At 43.1% G+C, this 16,493-nt stretch overlaps 1 protein-coding gene across 2 annotated transcripts in view; it reads right to left on the reverse strand.

Moving 5' to 3' along the window:
• Positions 1-16,493, reverse strand: part of cntnap5a (contactin associated protein family member 5a) — a 73,956-nt gene that overhangs the window by 20,265 nt on the left and 37,198 nt on the right. For both annotated transcript variants that reach the window (XM_029530055.1, XM_029530054.1), the window contains exons 9-13: positions 12,060-12,203; positions 11,316-11,475; positions 7,342-7,448; positions 5,192-5,311; positions 698-898 (exon numbers count right to left, since the gene is read on the reverse strand). In XM_029530055.1, the coding sequence (XP_029385915.1) occupies positions 698-898; positions 5,192-5,311; positions 7,342-7,448; positions 11,316-11,475; positions 12,060-12,203 (732 nt within the window). The remainder of the gene's footprint in view (positions 1-697; positions 899-5,191; positions 5,312-7,341; positions 7,449-11,315; positions 11,476-12,059; positions 12,204-16,493) is intronic.

Below are 16,493 nucleotides of genomic sequence, written 5' to 3' on the forward strand. Positions count from 1 at the left end.
TGTTGTCAAAAGGGATATTGTTTCCGTCTGCACACGCAGCTCAGGGATGTGCGAAGACACATTTGACCCTTTTTTTCAAAGGTACGCACAAAAAAAAGGAAAATGACTGTTCTTCCAAGTGTTCACGCAGCTATAAAATAAAAGCTTGTCTAAAAAGCTTTTTTTCGGTCTCTCTTTGAAGTCTGGAGTGATAATGAACTTGTTTGTTTGCACATGCATGCCACCCCGGGAATGGTGGAAACTGGGACATCATGAATGTTTCATGATTTAGGAGCAAATGTTTGGATGTTTGGGACAGCGAAGGTGCCGGAGCAGTTCAACATGAATGCAAGAAAAAAAACTAACAAAAACATATTGAAGACTGCCTTTGCAGTTATTGTGAAAATATGATAAGAAGAGGGAAGAAGAAGAAGAAGAGGGAGGGAGGGAGGGAGGGTACTGCAGGGGCAGCTCCCGATGTGGCAAAACACAAAAGAGCCAGAGACACAACAAACACGCCACTGAGGGCGCAAAGTACAAAAAGAGGCAATATTTACAATTCCTGCACTGAACTCAAGTCCAGACACGTGCAGTGTGGCCCAAACTCCAAACATCTTGATAAACAAAAGTGTTTGTGAAGAACTCAAATCCCCTACAGTGTCCTCTCTAACCTCACCGCCATCTTTCTACCGTCAATTCACGTTAAGATTTGAAGTACCTCTTGTGTTGAAGAGACGGGACTTCCTGCAGCTGTACACCACTTCCTGTTGGCACTGCTCGGACCCCGACACGATGGCGCGCAGCTGCTCGGCCGTGGCGCTGTAGTTGAACCGCATGACGTGAGGTTTCTGAGGGGAGGAGCCGTGCACCGCCACCGGCGTCGTAATGTTGTGGGTCACAACCGTCCACACCTTCTCCTCTGCAAGAAAAAGGTGAGCATGAACGCGGCTGTAAATCTATCGACATCATCTTCTCCAAACCACAACTCTGCAAACAGAGAAAAAAAAGTGTTAGCATTAGCCTGCTCCCACAGCAGCAACACCCTGTTAATAAGAACACAATGTCTCCGTAATGCCCTCTAAACACAGAACACATTTAATTAGCATAAAAACACAGTATCTGTAAATACAAACAGGATGTCACTCAGCTGGCTTACAGCCCAACCCTCATACAGAATATCTGCAATAACCTCTCTCTCTTTTTTTTTTTGGCATTACTATATGATGATTGGCACTTTTGGCTCTAAAAGGCTGAAATCACACGGTTTTGTTTTTTTATTTGTGTTTGTTGTCTCAATAGCCACATTTCATTCACTTCATTCAGCCAATCGTTCCAGTTTGCCGAAAGATAATAAAATGAAAATAAAAATGTTGTGGTGACTAAATTGTGGCGCCACCGCAGAAGGTATTTTTGTGAGTGTCTCTTTGGGACTCACTGACGTTTGGAGGACTTTCTCTCTCTGTCTGAGGAGGTGAGCACAATGTGTCAGCCCTTCAAATGTCAACTCATACTATCACCTGTTAAAATGCATCTGAAGTCACAGAACATGTTAAAACACAGCAAGATACAAACCGAGGAAGTGAGAGTGAGCCGAAAAGGCAGATCTGATGGGTTTTCTTTGTTTTGCCTTTTCAGTTAATTACACGTTTACTGTGTTTTGATTCATTGTGTTGCTTTCACCCATTTGTGTGTCATGTTTACAACACAACTCAGCATTTGGCCATGAGGCAATCTGTGTTCTTGGTTGAACCATCTGTGTTGCTGGTGACATTTCACAAATCTCAGTCAAATCCCTGAAAATAATAAATCCACTTGTTTCCATACATCAATCTGACTGTGACAGTCTGAAACCCTGAAACAGCCCATCAGCACCAGGTAGACACCGGCGGTAAGGGCATTTGGAGATGGTCGCGCCAGCCGACAAAAACAGCGTCTGAATGCAGCTGAATTCACAGTTTTTCTCTTTCTGTTTGCAGACGATGGAACAAGATCGAAGAAATTAAGACTAGATATTGGCGAGCTGTCACTTGCAAACCATTTTCAAGCTACCGCACGACTGAACTCACCAAACACCAAAAATAAGACAAAGGCTGTGCTGCGTATTTAAAATGATCCCTGAAGGCTCTTCTCCATTTGCAGAATAACCCCTTTAAGACCTGCCAACATTTTTGGGGGCTTTTGATGGCTACAATCAGCATTCACATCTGAGTCAAATGACTATGCTCAAGGCTCCAAATCCTCCGTGACGTAAAACACAACCTCCCCCCTTTTCTGTCTTTAAGAGCTGAAACACCTTAAACAGGCCCGCCATCTGCTCTGCACCAGAAACACAACAAGCTGCATAAATCCATCGATTGAAACATTTCATGCTGGAGCTGCTGATCTGTCTCACCGGCCTGCAGGGTTAGGGAGTCGGAGATAAAGGGAGAAAGCTCACTCACGACGGAGAAGAACGACTGCAGCAGCAGCGACGGCGGCTCAAGTTTATCCAGATTTGTCCCCACATGCTGGAAACTCAGCCACAGGAAGCTAAGATGAGAATGGAGCGGACCAATGTCTGGACTTTGCCACTCACTTTCTCTGTCAGTTTGTTTGTCAGCCAAAAGCAACGAACGTCGAACTCTAACTGACCTCATATGCATTTCCTTTAACTGGGAGTCAACAGTTTGTGCGATAGATTCACACCGGGATCTTATTTCCATCCCCAGTCAATTTTCATTATGTGGATTTGATGTTTACTCTGCGTTAGAGGAAATCCCTCTCCACTTTGTGCTTATTTGCATTAGGTTGCCAGGCTTACAGTTATTTACATCACTAATAGATTCTTTAATTGAGGTCAAGCCGAGGTGTAGCCGCTGCCAAACTACTCGATGTGTGAGGGGAAGACTTAAACGCTTTCGCCAGACTGCAATAGATGTCTGCGCTCTCCCCAGTAATGACATCACCAGTGCAATAACCTTGGGGAGGACAGAGTCGGCGGGAAAGTTGTGACAGCTCGCTGATGAATCCTGTCTCCGGAGAGTCAAAACTTTACTGAATATGTTTTGTCCTACATGTCAAGAGGACTGTGGCGCAGGTTGTATCCCTCTTCCTGTCTGTCAGGTGCCACATTTCAGGCGACAGTCCAGGTGATAGGGAACACATTGTGTACTTCCCTTCAAAAGACTACACAGATAACAACAGGATGGGCCGATGAAATGCAACGTCTGAGCGCCCAAACTCTCTTAGTATCCTGTTTATCATTAAAAGTTGAATAAATTGCTCATCTCAGCCTAATGTGGATATCTGTGCTGCCCGCAGCACGTCATTTAATAATTCTATTGACGGCTTTCTTAACTTTATTTTTCCCTTTAGCTAAGGGGTCAATGATTTCTCCTTGAGCAGCATATAAACATAAGGATGATGGTGCTTCTTCAGATCAATGGACAAATCTGTGTGAAATTTGATTCGCATATCTCTAAATGAATACCAATTTGTTTGTGTAGGTCAAGATCTCATTTTTTACACACACACAAAAGACATATAAATACATGGATTGCTGTTGGATGTATTACACACCTTTGTGCTTTTCTATAGTGATGTTATCACTTCAAAATAAAATAAAATGAGACGCTGCCATAAACTTAACTGAGTGGATTAATGTTCCCGAGGGGATAAACCCTTTTGGCTTTAATGACCACATGCTCTGAAGAAAACTGCAGCCCTCAGAGCCCACCAGTGGACTTTGGACTAAGCTTGTTGAGGTGTAATCTCGTCATGACACTCCATAATCTGGAGTCACAGCTTCTACATGGCTGAATCCAGTGACACTTAAATAGGCGCAGGATCCGTCTCGTGGCGAGGGGAGTTTGCATAATTTTCTTTGGACACGATAATAACTCCGTGAGACGGTATGGAATATGAAAATAATGAGTTGTGATGTCGGCCCCTGTGAGACTGAATCACATTAACAAGTTGGGATGCAACAAAAATATCAAATTGCATCAGATACAAGGTTCTGCAAATATAAGAAAAAGCATGTTGAGGCAGACTGACCATATTATCAAGCTGTGTGTGCACGGTTGTGAAATTTCAGTTGGACATTAATGAATATTATATCAGTTATCGTTTTTAGTCAATATTACGACAATATATTATAACAGGATATAAAATCTTGGACGGATCTTGGATATTACTTGTAAAAATGGCCACTGAGAAACCAAATGGCTGTACAGACTATTTTAATGAAGTGGCAACAACACCAACCAACCAGAGTTGGTGTGAGGACTTTATGAACTTATCAATAAATAGATGGATAGTTTATTTATCCCATGGGGGAAATTCAGGGGGGAACAGCAAGCTCTAATTATCCATGAAAAGAACAAACTTGATGCTCGATGGACCCTAGAAACTTTTATCGATGCTGCCTTGGGAGAGTTTAAACCATTTTTGAATTGAATCTCTGTTATGATTCTGAATCTCTGCCCCTTTTTAGGTAAATTTTTGTCGCTATTATGATAAAAATAACTCCATGTATGTCACACTTTCCTTGAAAGGTGACTCACAAAAAATTAAAACGGACAAAAGAATGTGATGAAGAGCCTGAACGCTGTAGATGTACATGAGCAAGAAAACAAGCAGAACCGTATAAATAAAAACGTGTCAAACATTATGCAAAAACGATTTGGCCATCGGCAAGAAATGCAGCAGAATACGTACGACCGGTAATTACCAGTAAAACAACATGTAGAGGATGATGATTCAAGTAGATGTGGTTCAAAAGGGGGATTTTAGAGAACACAACAATATTAGAAAAATCTGAGCGCTTTCATATCAAAAGTCTTGACCCAAGTGAGATAACACGTCGGTAAATCTGAGCTTTAATGAGAAGTGGGGCCTTAAAAGCCAGCAATAAAAGACAGATATTAAAAACAATAAAGGAAATTATGTTGTTTGCTACCTGATAGCAGATTTAACGACTTTTCAAGACGCCGACTTGATGCAGTGTATTCACATGCACATTTAGAAAAGATATTGACTCGCCACAGATAAACTCTGAACTGCCCTCAGCGGCCATAATGATTGCTTACTGGATGGTAAACTGTCAGGAGGCCGTTGTGGTGCGGATCAATGCGGAGTGATGTTTAAGTGAGTGGACCCTGAACTTTCTGCCAGCTCTCGGCGAAACTCAAAAAGAGCAAAGGTGACAACATGTGGACTCAAGTGATCTCACCTGTCATGTTGCAGTATACCTGTGTGGGCCCCAGGGGACCACTCCCATCTGGATCAATGGAGTAGAAGCCCGAGGAGCTGCCAATCAGCTTGTAGGCCTCGCAGGAGGACTCGTAAATGGCTGGAGGAAACAGAGCAGGGGACAGAAATCAGGCCACAGTCCAACAGCTCTCTGTTGCTGAGCCGTCTGACTGCACACACACACACTTATTGTTAATTTACTGTTTTCACACTGTTGAATAAGTGCAGTGCTTCTCTGTCCTCTGACAAGTTACTGTTCTATCTGTATTTATATTTCAGCAGCTTCTGCTCTTTGGCACAGCACCAGCTCCTGTGTGTATACTACAATAAAATGAGTCCCGAAAGGCCTGATCAGAATTTATTCGCTGTAAAATCCACCGTCCGGGCAAAACCATGTATCTTTTCAACATTTTGGATGTGAGCGGGGCTGTTAGAACCAAAATGTAGCTTTCTTTCCGCTCACAGGATGTGTAATCCTCCACATTGAAGTATCTGAATCCAATCACCAAACTGGCTTAGCCCGCCTCCGTTAGTTGCTGTTGCAACGCTTCTATCTTTCTTCTTGCGTGGCACACGCTTAGTTACAGTTACATTAACGGTGGCAGGTTCGGCGTTTTCAAACAGCAAAGTAACTTGATCTGGGACAGAAATCAATACCAGCTTTGGGGCCTTAAAATGACAAGAATCTCCATGTAGATATTCACCAAGGTAAGTAAACCCAAAGCCAATCCATCCTGAATCTACATTGCACTCTGAGAGTTTTACGTTTTCCTATGCTGCCGTCCTTCTGAGAGTTTTATTCCGTCTCCATGCAGGATCTCTTGGGCTCAGCCTGACTGAGTCATCTCTCTTCCTGAGGCCCTTCACTCCTTACTGTTCAGTTCCAGCTCTGGTCCATGTCGGTCTGAACCTCTTCATTTTAAGAATAATGAAGGCCTCTGTGCTTTTGGGAACCTTCAGAGCAGCAGATATTTTTCTTGTAGCCCTGAAAACGCAGCTGAGCCCTGGGCTGACTGGTTGGATTGTCAGCTGATACGAATGCACATAAAAACATGCTCGCTGTTCAAATTACGTCCAGTCCGTTTCAAATCACCTGATTCTTCCAATTTCTCCAACTAAAGTTTATAAACATTTCAACTACCAACAAGAGAAATTTCAAATCAAACCAGAGCAGAGAAGGACCTGAATACTAAAATTTTAAATTTCATCTCTGCTCTGTCATTGATTGGTCCTGATTGGACTAATGATTTTATTTTTATTTTAACGGACGAGAGCACAACAAATTTCAAAAACTGAAGTGGTCTACAAACAGAAATAAAGTATTAGCATAACATTATCAAGTCCGTACTTTAGAGTTTTCACTCATGCTTTATTGTTTGTATTTTGAAAAATATGTTTAATTGTGGACGTAAAAAGCTTCTGAAGCGTCTCGTAGGACGAGGACTAATCAGAGACTTGCTGCTAACATTAGCTTTCCCTGAGGTCGAGCTATTGTGAAGGCTTTTCCAAATATAACTTGCCATAATAATTCAGAGATGCTGAAGTGAGACGAGCTAATATCTGCGGCTCACACTGGTACAAAACCTCACCCTTGTGTTGGCGCTTGTCATTTCGAAGGAGATAATAAACAAACACCTTACTACAGCCCTGACAGTCAATTGGTGTCTGCTTCCAAATAATCCGGTGTCAGAGAATTCAACTCTGAGCTGAAGATGGAAGAGGTGTTTTTTTGGTGAAGTTGATGACAGGAAAGGCTCCTACTTTTAATTCAGCAGATGTTATTTTCTGTCATGTTCCTACAGGACGTGTGGAGAAAACTGCATTTGCCCGCACATGTACACAAGAAATCAGTATTCTGGGGCAATTTCACACACAGTTTCTAACAGCCAATATCAAGGTGATGTGTGTGTGTGTGTACTGTCAGTCTATAAGCTATTTACAGATCTCATGCTGGCTCTCAGAAATTTTCTAGGTGAGAATAACAGCAACGATTGTGAGGTCAGCTGCACATCAGTGCCACAGGTGAAGCTGTCACTGAACAGTGACACAGCCGGGTGAAATGAATGAATAAAGGGCATCGTCTGGACTGTGATGGCAGGTTTCAGACAAGGTGAAGAAGTAAATGCTCACAGTTGTGACATGTCGCTCCGGAGTATCCTGTTCCCGAGCAGTCGCAGGAGAAGGAGCTCCACGTCTGAGAGCAGCGGCCTCCGTGTTCACAGAGGTTAGGAAGGCACCTGAAAACAGGACGGCATCCGTTAATTATCGACCATCAGCCTCAACAACAACATCAATGTTTTTGGTTTTTTTTGGTCCATAGACCATAAAAAGTTCCTGAAAAGCCGTTTTGAAGCTGGGCCGTTTCGCCGATGACAACTTGGCAGCTACAAGCTAATCCACAGCCACCCATCTGTCACTGTGAGTGAACCCAAAATCATTTTTATTAACCTTAATCCCTCACAGAATTCAAACGGGCGAGTTATATAGAATTTTAATTGCCATATATTTGTCAGGAGGGAGGAAATTAGCTGCAGGAACTAAGACCGGCTTCTGAACGTTTGTTCCTGCTGTTAATTTGGACCTTTTAATCAGAATCAGCTTTGTGCCAAGTTTGTTCACACATACTCCAGTTTCACATATAAATAGATCTAAAAAAACAAACATAGAAGTTGAAAATATATATGAAAAATAAAGTTAATTACTGAAATAATAATAATAATAATAATAGCAACAGTAACATGAGGCTCTTACAGGGTTTGGAGACAGACTGTAGATGCCTTTCATTGAACTGCCTCTTTTTCAGCCCTGCAGGATGGCGCTTGGCTTTGTATGGGCAAACAATACAAAAGTGGGCTGATTCATTTTCCCGTCATTTGACTAATCGTTAATAATTTACTGTAATTTGCTCTTAATACACCTTTATCTTCCCATAAAAGGAATGAAGCCATTATATGGAGCAAAAACGACGGCAACCAAAACATCACACAGCCCTCCGATGGGTGTGCAGTCGATGTCAGCAGCAGTGCTTCTTTTGTCGGTGTTTACAAAGCGGATCTTTTATTTATCAGGTAAGCAGGACCTGTGTTCTCTGTTCGCTTCATTCTTTTTGTTGTCTGTTGTGAACAATCAGCTTTTGAACTCACCCAAAAGAATAATTTGGTGGCTATTCATATTTTGAGAAGGTGAATTAAAAATCCCAAACAGTGAAATGATGGTGTGCCCTTGTCTGAGTTTGTGGGGGTAAAAAAATAAAAAGCTGACACATCAGCGTGTTGCTCTAAAAATAAAAGCGTAACTGTCACCTTCAGACTAGAATGCCTGTTAATGGGATTTCACTACAATGAGCACTTCACAGAATTTTTTAAAACCGCACTGTTCTGATTAATAGTCCCTTCCTCAAGCCTCCTCCAGTTTCACATAATTGCCAGCCTTTTCTAGCGTGCATCTATAATTTCATACACTTTCATCTCGCACCTATTAACTGCAGTGGAGCGGGCCCGCCGCAACACAGATAAGGTTGCACCCCTTGGTTTAATTACCATCAAGCTATTTTCTTTTCCTGTGTCCGTGAGCACGCTTACAGGTCATGAAATTACAGTAGCCGGAGCACCAAAGAGCACGCTGACCACAAAATCGAGTCACATGATTTAATTAGACGGAGAAAGAAAGGAAATTAACACAGATAAAAGTTCATTTTCTCATATACGCAGCGCCGCTAATCTGCCACGCTGAGTGGGCTGACCGTTGACCTGAAAATGGCGGCAGCCTCGCGTGACGTCACGGAGAAAAAGTCTGGATAATGTTCACACTTATATATTCATCACAGCTGCGTGTGATTTCCTTTAACGCCATCCACACATGTACTCCATAATGCCTGTACTGGAGATAAGCTGATTTATTCGAACTTTGAAGAAACTCATTATGAAGCACAATTTATGTGACTAGAAATACTTTTCAAAGATTGAGAGGAAAAAAAAAATCACAAGAATGTTTTTGTAATTTTCATTTTCTTTAATTTAATATTAAAGTTGGGGGTTTTTTTGGTGTTTTTTTTAAACACCTTAAAACTCCATGGACATTATTTTTCTTTCTAAATTCAGAGCCTTCAGCTGGTTCCTCCCCGATAAGGCTCGTAGTTGGGGCTGGCTCAGGTGGGCCCTGAACCGTCCCTTCGTTATTCTGCTTCAGAGTGAGGTTGCTGGAGGGAAATCCCATGATGCACTGAGCACTTCCTCTCTCTCTCTCCCTCCCTCCATGCATTCATATCGCACTACTGCATGTCATTAACTTTGTGTCGCTCCTCTCATGTAGTTAGTCCCTCTGCAGGTACCTTTGCCTCTACTTCTCCACACCCCTATTAATAATATTATGATAAATATTTGTGGTGTTATCATTGCTCTGTAATTATTGCTATTGTTAAAATAACATAGCCATTATAATAATTGTCACTAAGGCAACCAGTTGATATAATAAACTATCCGTACATTAAAGTAACAGACTGACTGGACTTGTCTGTGATGAACTTGGTTCTGTTGGAGGTGTCTTCCATTTAAAAGCCAGTTTCTTCTCTCCACCGTGTTTGCTCACAGGAGGAATAGTATTTATGTTGTAAAGTGCCTTGAGATAACTCATGTTGTGATTTGGTTTCTATACAAATCGAATTGAATCGAATTGAATTTTTGAGAGAGGGCAAAACCTCTTTTTACTCGTCACTTTGCATTTCATGACAGAGACTCAGATTTCCAGCTGCAGCAGCAGCGGGCAGCTGTTCGTCGTTCTGATAAATCCACTGCACATAATCTACCGGGCACCAGATGACAGACAGCCAAAGTTAGTGGCTGCCGAAGAAAGGCAGAATTTAATGACTTGAGAGCCAGACTGGAGCTAAATCACAGCGAAAAAGGAGGAAAAAATGGGCCAAAGTGCAACATCAACATCAAAAGATGCTAATGTAGCTCCATATCTGTGTGATGTGTGACTTGGCAGCTGCTTCCAAACACACTTGTTATAATAGCATTATAAGACAATTATATGTCAGTGATGTGTTAAAAACCTTGTTGTTTGTCTTCAACAAAACAGTCAAAAAGCAGTAATTCTGTGTAAACAAGCACAGATGTCAGCTCTGTCTCTCTCTGGCGAACGTCCTTGGGCTTTCAGCTCTGCTGCAGTGTGTCATCGTCCGGGTCATTTGGTCCCGATCACCATTCGGCCGGTCATCACGGACAATCCTCGGGAGGTTGAGCGTTGTCCGCTGCATTCGGGGCAGGTGCTGGCCAAGATGTCGGCCGTTAAGAGTTTTATATGTTGTATATGTGAAGTTATGTAGTGAAGGTCCTCCTATTATGTTTGGAAATGTTGATGACATTCATTCTCTGCAGTTTCGGAAGCACCGCTAAACCGCCATTTCAAGTTTTTACCCCAAAACCAACCAAGAGGAAAAGAGAAGAAATAAAAAATCTGCATCTCAGCTCAGGATAAAGCCCCAATCTCATTCTATCGCTCTGTCACTTCCTGCAGTGTGTCCCTGACACAACAGACTGGCAGCGCTGTTGTGTTTGCACATCCTCCGACAGCGAACAATCTGGCCGAGAAAGAAGGTAGTTTGCAATCTGACAAAAGGAGAGGCTCTCCTCGGGGCAGATACAAATGGAAGTAGAAATGGCAGTTTACATGTTCTTCCCGTTCCTTTAAAACAAACATTCGCCTGTTCTATCGACGCCGTTCACGGGGGCCCACAGCTGAGAGGGGTAATGAGGGACAGCATGCCACGCAGGACAGTAGGGAGCAGCTTGTTAGCATAGTCCTCTGCCAGAGAAGGTGTTACCGAGTTTCTGTTGCAATTTAATTGGATGATCCTGTCAGCATGTTTGTCTCCGCGGGACAAGATGTCAGTGACTTTCAGGGTGCTGTGTAGATAACGCACTGCCACTCACAAATTAACAATGTGGGCATGAATAACTCTGCTGCCAAGTCGGATGACGCTTCTCCGATTTTTTTACGTGCGACACACTTCTGCCTGTTGAACGTCAGGTCTTTGTAGATCCTCTCTGAAAGCTCCCCACTAATTAAACAAAAGGCAAAATAAGAAATTTAAACTACTTTACCTGTCTCTGATGTTGCAGGTGTCAAACTGAACCTTGTTATAATTTCCCAACAGTCCCTGCTGCACGTGGCTGAGGTTCATCGGCTGGCCGTTGATGAATATGAATCGCATGCAGCCCTGGAAGGTCGGAGTCGTGACCTGACAGTGCGTGGCGGGGCAGCCTGCATGACAATGACAGAAGACACAGCCTTAGGTTTCACCGGCCACACACAAAACAGATTTTCTGCAGCGTGTTGTTTGGACCTGTCTGATATTTAATGCTAATTTATAGTCATTTCATGTTTGCTTCACATCCATAAAACTGTAAAAAGGAAGGATTTCTATACGGCTGCATCACGATGTGTCATCTCATTAGCCTGTAGATTATATAACCATATTTATAGGTCCCATATAGTCTGAAGGTAGACCTCCACGTCATCTTCGACTCAGAGCCTGGATTCAGGAAGTGAGCCTCTAAAACCAGCTGTCAGGATTTCTGAAACTTTGTGATGTCACAACACAGCAGCTGCTACTGTCAGCCATTCATCAAAATTCACCCAAACCCTGCATGAGTTGGTCTCTCTGAGTGTTTTACCTGTTTTTATTGGATTATGAGAAAACAGTCAGGCTCACTGATCCCGAGAAAAGGTTTTTGGTTCTTAAAACCACAAATATATCTTCTTCTACGGATGAACACCTAAAATAAAATCAGGAAAAAATTTAAAATGGGACCTTCAAAATATTATTCACTATAAAATCCACAAACCTCCAAAATAAAAGCTGCCTCTCGATTCCACTTGCTCCCACAGTTCGGTGGTGGAACACGGCTCACCGTCCACGGCCAACGTGATCTGAAGGTTCCGTGTGTCGAGGTCTATGGAGTGCCAGAGCCCATCGCTCACTCTGTGGCCTGGAGACGAACAGATCACATTTGCAAAACGCTTCAGTTTGTGCAGTGAGAGTTATTTGATGCAGACCTGGAGGCTGTGAAGGAAATTTCTCCCCCTTTGCATTTTTTGTTCTCTCAATATTTCCCAGTCACGGTGTTGGGTTGGCGGTTTTCTCGGCGGTCAACAGCAGTTGTGTTATCTGGCTGTGTTGCGGCGGGCGGTGGCTGTGGGAGAACACGACTCGGGTTTAATTCATTTCACCGGCGTTTGGGTTTAATTAAAGATACACTTTTTGATAGTGATATTTTTTTGTAATACCTGCCAAAACTCCTCTAATTTCCTCTCGGCACAGTTCCCTCTCCCAGTTGTTTTCCCATCAGAGACACAGGAGACAGTCAGAGAGCTTCCAGCCTCCTCAAACACCAACCTCCCCTCCCTTCTCTCTCTATTCTGTCACTTGTCAACAAACTTCTGGCTGCATATTTTACCATCTAGATTAAGTTAACATTTAATGAGGTGGAGTGAATCGAATGCCAGATTGTTGCTGTTAATTAACCGTTGTCATCAAATCCTGCAGGTTCATCTGTGTAACGTGTTATAACATATTCAGAAATACATACGCTGCAAACAACTGACGTGTTAATAATGATCCTACAGCGTAATACAACCACGCTGTCGTGGGTTGAACAGCGTTGCTGCTCCTTTTTCAGTGTCTGAATACTTCCACATCTAGACCATCAAGATCTGGACTGGCGTGGGAGTTGTTTATCCAGGAAGTCCCAAAAACTGACGCAGAGCTGTTCAGAATTGTAGGAAAAGATGTGAAGATGTGCTGCAGCTTCTGCTCTCAAACTCTCATGCTGTGTAACATAGATGGCCTCTCCTCTCCGGCGCAGAGGCCCGATGAGCTCTTTTACTTTCCAATCCATAAAGCCGTTACTGGACATCTGCCTCGCTGTACAACATCTACGCTGGACCAGACTGCAGGGCAGAAACTCTGCTTGGTCTGATAATTATCCGTTACTGTACCTAGCTTGAATAGTCTGTTTTTTTGTTTTTTTTTTTTGGGAACCAAACACATGAAATCATCCCAAAACTCTCAGGATCAGCACTTAACTCTCATCCAGAATGAAATGCTTTTGCATCTTCTTCTGAACTTTAATTAGTTGTGTTGTACATCGCTGATGAAGGAAACCTCACTGATCTTTGAGGCTTAAATACAGTAATGAGAAATACTTGAAAGCTGTAAGCACGAGATTTCAGACCTGGTGCCACGAAGCAATTTTTTTTTTTCTTCAGCTTTATACATTTAATCGGCTCCAATGCTCACGGCTCAAATTTACTGCCTGATTGCTGATAATTGTGTTGCAAAACAACTGCTATTTCGTTTTTCCACCCAGTGTGCTTCCTTCAAATTCCTGGGAAGAAAAAAAAAAAAAAAATCTCACTTGGTTCTAGATGCATTCAAATCTAATATTTAATTACAGATAAACCCAAAGTTGGAAATCTGTTTAAAAGGTGAGTAATAAGCTCAACTTGGCTCGATCCACAAAACATTTCTTTTAAATTGACAGTGACAGCTCATCTCCACAGAACTGTAGCTTTCAAAAGGACAATGCCCCAATGACAGCTGGGACTTGAAATTACTCAGCCACACCACAATTCTGACGGCGGTGACGGCAGCGCCGGCGCCGGACTAAATTTGCATCCTGATTGAGCTGTGCTCGGGAGCTCAGGCCTGACAACGGGCTTGTCACACAGAGTGCAGCTTGGGAGTTATTTTCATAGAGGCTAGAATCAGATATGTACGAGCTCTTGGGAAAACCTGAGATCTCCACACCGGGTCCGCTGGTGCCTGTCGCTTACAGCAGAAGCTTTTATGCTGCGAGACTGTGAGCGCCATGGGCGTTTTTCTCCACTCCATTGACTATTTCATGGAATAAACAGGGCGGCCACGAGGGACTGCTGGTGAGCATCAGTAGGAGTTTCTTCCCCCCCCCCCCCCCCGCCTTACCCTCCTCCTGTTCAGCTCATATATCATGATCTCCTTCCTGATGATCCTGCTGCTGGTCGTTGCACTATCTGGGACACAGATCTGATGGGTTTTGTAGCATATCACCGATCTGCATGACCGTTTGCTCCACAGCCGAGGGAAAAAAAAAAAAAAAGATGTTTGCCTGTTGCCCTTATATGCGAGACTATATCTCTGTCCCCCCAGGAAATAGACAGTTTCATGTGACAGTTTCATGCCATTACTGCGCTCAGCGCCTGCTGTCTCCAGACCTTGACAGCCATTACTGGCAGCGGATGCAGCGCAAGCCAAACGAAAGAGAAGCTAATTTCAGATGCTGTTCCCCTTCGTGGACACACACGTGTGTGCATCAGTCGGTTTGTCAAAGCTTGTTTGCTTCTGTCAAAAATTAATCCCGTACTGTTGATGCAGATAATTTCTGGGCTGAACGGAGGGAGATACAGATCAATATTCGTTCCACGCTGACGCTCCTGAGCACTCGCAGCAGTTCATCAAATACCACCGATGGCATGTATCCTTGAGCAACCCCATTGTCCACAGGCCAGCGAGAGAAGCAAACTGATTTTTGTATTTCTAATGAGGCTCCAAAGTAGAGAAGAAGGTGATGGGGGTGTTGGTTGGGGGAAGTGGCAGGGTTAAATGTAAAGATTACCTGATTTGCAACAACTTTGTGACAGCCCTGCAGCTCTGTTTAATGATTGCACCGAGACACCTCCTCGGTGCTACGTTTGACATTGCTCTGAGGTATATGATACCGTTGCGCCTTGGGAGGAAGGTAGCGAGAAAGGTGTTCGATAAGCTACTGACTCGATTTGCCTGTAATTAAAATCTCCAGTTTGAGATTCACGGCTTTCCCTCCTTTTCTGGGAGCTCTGTCTGCTGCATGCGCTCGGACCGATGGGGGGGGTTGAGTGAGTTTAAAAATTATTCATGGTCATGACGTTTTTGAAGCTAAAGGATCATGTTGCACGCTAAGGAGGCATCAACAGGTAAGTCTTTTAACTCCAAATGATCCTCACCCGACACAGCGGGCCACGAAGAGCCACCGGCAGCGAGTCCAGTTTCGCCTGCTTGGTTATGATTCAGTACATCCATCACAAGATCACACACCCTCTTCCAGGTGGGACTGGTATTATTCCTGGTACCCCCCGGTGTAATTAGGATATCTACCCCCCACGTCTTGTGTTTGATGCAGCATTCGCACAGGGCCGGTCTTGCGTTTTACACACATTTGCAGGCCGGATCCTGGGGATTATCTCTCAGTGCACTTAAAATGTTAATGGTCTCCATGCTGAGTAGCTGATTAGCCTCCTGCCCCTCCCTTCCCAAAGCCTCCTGTAACCAACCATTTGTAACAGAGATACTATTCCTGTGCTCCTGCTCAGTAAGAATTTCCTGTGACCTCCAAAAATCCACCAGAGGTGGAAGCGAAATGAGGACTCCTAATGAAAATAAGTGAGTGAATAAATAGATTTGAAAAAAATGAGGAAATTACTGAGAAGTGAGTTTGTATGAAAACTAATATGAAATTAGCTCTTTGCACTGCTAAATTAATTTGCAGCGTAACGCATAAACGTTATTTCAAACAACATGAGGACCCCCACGTTGTGTGCCACAGTTATAAAGCTGATAGACCATGGAGACGGTTAATTTAGCGCATTTTTTGGGTAAATTATATGAAAGGAAATATCTTCCTTTAGCTCTGGTTTTCTTCTCCCTCCATATTTCCCTGCAGCCAACCATCTGCTGAAAGCCGGGTTTACTCAACCAATCATAGTTATCTGTGTTATCTCTGCTAAGCAATCCCACACGGAGGATTGGATGATATTTTTCCTCTGAGAACTCCACTGTGAAAATAAAATGTTTTTGAGTTTATTGAGGACAAAGGTGATAAAAGGAAGCTAGATGAAAATTACTCCCCCACAGCACTGCTCCGTTTCCGGGTTTTGGATTGAGGTGAAGCTGTCTTGGGCTGCCTCACTTGAGTGAAGAACAAAAAATAAAATAAACAAGCAGCCCGGTAAGTTTGCGCACACTATTGTACAAATAGGGCACTTCGGGTTCAGCACACTCATTTGGATGTGCGTCTCAAATTCCCCACAAAGTACAAAGAAAAAAAAACAAAAAAACAAAAAAAAAAAACACTAAATAAAACACTCGCACCTTCGTATACTCATCTCTGAGGTCGAGCTTAAGCTGTCTGGATGTGGTTTCTTTTCTACACCTTTTATTCCTCTCAAGGTTTTTTAATTAAGGCAGAAAATCTTCACACTCAGTG

Source organism: Echeneis naucrates, chromosome 21 (genome assembly GCF_900963305.1).
Source record: "Echeneis naucrates chromosome 21, fEcheNa1.1, whole genome shotgun sequence".
NCBI classification, from domain to species: domain Eukaryota; kingdom Metazoa; phylum Chordata; class Actinopteri; order Carangiformes; family Echeneidae; genus Echeneis; species Echeneis naucrates.